The sequence below is a fragment of the Penaeus vannamei genome, chromosome 17 (genome assembly GCF_042767895.1).
Source record: "Penaeus vannamei isolate JL-2024 chromosome 17, ASM4276789v1, whole genome shotgun sequence".
NCBI classification, from domain to species: Eukaryota; Metazoa; Arthropoda; class Malacostraca; order Decapoda; family Penaeidae; genus Penaeus; species Penaeus vannamei.
Window position 1 is genome coordinate 42,475,277 of NC_091565.1, and position 5,000 is coordinate 42,480,276.

General features: G+C 42.3%; 1 protein-coding gene across 7 annotated transcripts in view; it reads left to right on the top strand.

The window, feature by feature from the left end:
• Cht6 (Chitinase 6) overlaps positions 1-5,000 on the top strand; it is a 64,498-nt gene that overhangs the window by 4,890 nt on the left and 54,608 nt on the right. For all 7 annotated transcript variants that reach the window (XM_027372774.2, XM_070132333.1, XM_070132330.1 and 4 more), the window contains exon 2: positions 1,352-1,403. In XM_027372774.2, coding sequence (XP_027228575.2) covers positions 1,352-1,403 — 52 coding nt within the window. The remainder of the gene's footprint in view (positions 1-1,351; positions 1,404-5,000) is intronic.

Sequence of the window (5,000 nt, forward strand, 5' to 3'; positions counted from 1 at the left end):
AAGCATCGTTCTCGGTCGACTTCGGACCACTCAGTCTATCGAACTGAATTCCTCGCGACTCTGACATTTCCAGTTAACCAGTTTCACAAGTTGTGCGTCAAAGTCGATGATCTTCTGAAACTCTGACCCGGGACGATCGAATCCCCTTGGAAGTGGCTCGTGAATCGTCTCGAAGTCTCGTTTCATGTGGTTCGAATCTTGATTTTTGGATAATTCGACTTGTTTTTTTTTTACTTGTGTGATAAGGAGGAAAGAAAGGTAGGAGAGAGAGAGAGAGAGAGAGAGAGAGAGAGAGAGAGAGAGAGAGAGAGAGAGAGAGAGAGAGAGAGACAGACAGACAGACAGACAGACAGACAGACAGACAGACAGACAGAGAGAGAGGGAGAGAACGAGAAGAGCGAGAGAGAGAGAGAGAGAGAGAAAGAAAGAGGGAGGGAGGGAGGGAGGGAGGGAGGAGGGAGGAGGAGGGAGGGAGGGAGGGAGGGAGGGAGGAGGGAGGGAGGAGAGAGAGAGAGAGAGAGAGAGAGAGAGAGAGAGAGAGAGAGAGAGAGAGAGAGAGAGAGAGAGAGAGAGAGAGAGAGAGAGAGAGAGAGAGAGGCGCGCGGGTAGCCCGAGGCGGGACTCGTTCTAACCCACCTTGACACACACACCCTCCGCCTCCTGTCTATCTAACGGGCCTCCTACATCCTCCCTTCCTTCCTGGGCATAACTCACCCCTTTTAACCCTTCCTGTGGCCCTCTCCGAACCTCCTGCGGCCTCACCTCCGTGCTTTGGAAATTCCCTCGCCGGCAACTCGAAGCAAGGGTTGGCGGCGTCTGTCCCGGGAGGCGCTTTCTCCCGCGGAAAATGCGTGCGATTTTCTTTAATTTCACTTCTTCCTTCTTTTTTCTGAGATTCTTGCTCTTTTTTTGCGTAATCTTTCTGATCTATATTTCTTTTTTTTATACACTGTTTCCGGTCGTGCTTTTCGTTCAAGGCTGTCTGTGCCTAAATCGTGCATTTTTTTTCCATGAACTGAATTGAAAACTGAAAGTTAATCTTGCCTTTGATTTGGTGGGAATAGATAGGCATGTTATTCACACACACACAATATATATTGTATGTATATATACTGTGCGTGTGTGCGTGCGTGTATGTGTGTAAATGCCATGCTTACACATCACCACCGAAGCAGATCAAATGCTAGATTGACTTTCAATTTTCTTTCAATATTTAATGGCCGACAGAGTGAAAGCTGATTTTCCCAAGAAAGTCTTCCCAGCCTTTCTCGCGCCGTGATTCGGATCAGATCTCTTTACTTGGTATTTAGTTTCTGCAAGTGATACTAATATACTTTTTCTTCTCTTCCAGATGAAGGTCTTATTAGCAACAGCCGCCTTATTGGCGGCTTGGACACACGGCCGTAAGTATTCAGAGTGTTTTTCTGTTCTTTACAAATTAATGGAAATGTTATGGGTGACAAAAATTGTTCGGCAATGGAATCAGAGCCGGAAACTCTCGACTTGGACTGGGAAACAAAGGCAGAAAAAATAACGCATTGTAGGTATGATAAACGGACCAAAGTTCAGACTTACGCAAATCTTTGCTCTGTATTTTCATTGCGTTCCTGACAATGCACTGTATTAGATGTAACAACGAATCGCCGATAATGATGATGCTAATAATATTGATCATAAAAACACCACTGATAATATGAAAGGACAGCGATAACGTCAACAAGAACCGATTCCATAGGCCTACACGCTTTACACGGCTTTATTATTACACCGGCATTCAAACAACTCATCGTCTTAAGCCTTTCCCATCCCATATACCGCCATACACGCACACACGCAAAGTTACACGCATACCTAATGAAAGAGAAAGTCTTGGAGAGTTCATTTCTAGGGAACTCCTCGTGTATAAGGTGTGGTTAGAAGAGAAAATGGCGGGAAGGGACTTCGAACCCTTATGATTAAGGTGTTTGATCGCGTCGGTTGAATATAGCGATGCGTAATTGTTTACAGACAGGATGCTAGTTGTTACGTTTATAGTTTTTATTCCGTCGAGACTAGGGAAAATCACAGTAATTATAATACAGCATAATTATTGATAATTAGGAACTGCTTACGAAAAATAAACAGAACAGCATCAGTAACGGATATGGCGAAAGGATTAAGAAAACCAACGCAGCTAAAGATTGTTTTTTGTCGAAGGAGACAAGAAAAGCTTCCCAAATAAGGGGGTGAATGGGCGAAAGTTACGCCGCCTTCAGTTAGGTTTTGGATGCCGTGGGGGGGGGGGGGGTAGGCGTAATTTCAGCCATAGAGGATTCACACACTCTTACTTTCGGCGTGTCTTTAAGTTTTATTTATTATCTAACTACATGTGTATTTATGGGTCTTTTAGAAGATTTGTTTCCAGAAAGATTTATAGATTTATTATCTTGCTTTCATGGTTGTCTGTTTTATTTTTGTCGGTTCGTATAAAAAATTATCTTACCTAGATTCAAACGACATTCGTTATGTATGAATATTTCTCGTGAAATATTCTACTGTGAACTATCGTTTATCTATCTATCTATCTATCTATCTATCTATCTATCTATCTATCTATCTATCTATCTATCTATCTATCTATATATATATATGTGTGTGTGTGTGTGTGTGTGTGTGTGTGTATGTGTGTGTGTGTATGTGTATGTATAGATATATGTATGTATCTATATATTTTTCTGTCTTTCATTCATTTCTTTCACTTTATTTCATATATTATTTTCATTTCCTTTACATGTGTATTTTCCGCATTTTCTTCGTAACTTTCTGAACAAATATCCTGCTAATAGAACCTTTCATAATCTTCTTCCGCATATTTTCACTCTCCCTCTTTCTGCTTCCTCATTTTAGCCATTCTTCTCATCCACACTTTCTCTCCCTCGTAAGGAAAGAGAAGCGAAAAAAGGGGGAAAGGACGTAAAAAAAAAAAAAAAAAAAAAAAAAAAAAACTTGTCTTCTGGATTCCACATTCCAAGCCACTCCCCTTCCCCTTCACCCTCTCCCCTTCCCCTGCCCCGGCTCCTTACCTTACCCATACCCCCTTCCCCTTCACCTTCCCCTTCCCTTGATCCCCTTCCCATACCTTACTCCGTTCACCATCCCCTTCCCCTTCACCCTTTCCCTAAACCCAAACTTTAACCCTACCGCTTCCCCTTCACTCTTCCCTCTTCCCTTCCCCTTCCCCCTTCCCCTTCCCTACCCCAAACCCAAACTTTAACCCTACCGCTTCCCTCCCCTTCACCCTTCCCTTCCTCCTCCCTTCCCCCTTCCCCTAAACCCAAACTTTAACCCCTTCACCCTTCACCCTTCCTCATCCTCCTTCCCCCTTCCCCTTCCCATTCACCCTTTCCCCCTTCCTTCCCTTCCCCCTTCTCCCCCTACCCCAAACCCAAACTCGAACCCTCCCTTCACTTAGCACTATCATTCTTCCTCTCCTCAATCCTCCCTCTACCTGTATCCCCATACAAGTCCCTGTAGCAGCAGACACGTAACTGTTCTTGTAAAATATTGTTCTTTTTTTTCGTGTTCACTTTCATCTCCAACCGAAAGATCCTTTCATATTGAACATGCTGAGTGACTCGTGTTTTCATTTTTGTTTTCTTGCTTTCGTTTTCTATTTTGTGTTTCGTTTTCTTTTCATTTTTTTCTTCTTCAAGGGGGGTCTTTTTTATTATTGACGTGTTTCGTTTTTTCTTGCTTTCGTTTTCTATTTTGTGTTTCGTTTTCTTTTCATTTCTTTTTTTCAAGGGGGGTCTTTTTTATTATAGGCATTACCTTATTTAGAGTTGTGTTGGGAATGGAGTAAAGCCTGACTCGCTTTTTGATATATTTGTCTATATTATTTTCATGTTTCTTTGATTATCTTCCTTTGATTTAGTAGGTTATAGCAACTATTTCTCTTCTTTTTTCTAGAATTTTGATTTATTTTGTAATTTAGTATTCCGCCTTTTAAAAGTCGGATTAAAAATAACTTTACACATTACTTAATTCGTGTATATTTCATCATCGTCGCATGGTATTTGTCTTAATATGTTAGTTAATGTAAAAAATCTTGCAATACTTTCGTTCGCTTGCTGTTGAGAAGACAAAAGTTGCATGAGTTGCAAGTCGGATTAAAAATAACTCTGCATTACTTAATTCGTTTATATTTCACCATCGTCGCATGGCATTTGTCTTAATATATTAATTAATGTATTTTTTTTTTGCAATATGTTCGTTCGCTTGCTGTTGAGAAGACAAAAGTTGCACGAGTTGCGAACTTATTGTAACTTTCGCGTAACAAGTTCAGGAAAGCAATACGCACTTGCCGGTTGCCGAGACTGAAACCCTTGACCTGCAAATTCACGCTGCGCTCTCCCACTCTGCAATTGACCTTTGACCTCGGCTGGGAAGGAAGTCGTCGCCGCCGTCATGCAGTTGGCCCTGAGTTGAAGCTCGCTGTTAAAAAAGAAGGAAGGGGGGGAGGAGGGGGAGGGGGGGTTGAATTCGGCGGTAAATTTGAGGTCATTGTCTGCAAGATACGCACGGTGGGTTGCTGTGAGAGAAGGCGTGGGCGGTCTTATCGGCCAGCGCGCCCACACACGTGACATACCGCACATACGCTCGCAGAGGCAGATCCCAACATAGCTATTTATTTATCTGTCTATCGTCTACACACGGGCATGTGCATTTAAAATCACGTACACACATATATACAAATTCACATACACTTACATACACACACACACACACACACACACACACACACACACACACACACACAAAAACACACACACACACACACACACACACACACACACACACACACACAAACACACACACACACATACACACATACAGATATATATATTGTAATCCCATAAAAGTTCTAAAATGCAAGGAAATGAGAACATTGCGTCATCATAGAACCTGACCTCTCATTTCCCGCAAAACGCCACTGGCTATAATGTTGGTGTTTCCAAGAC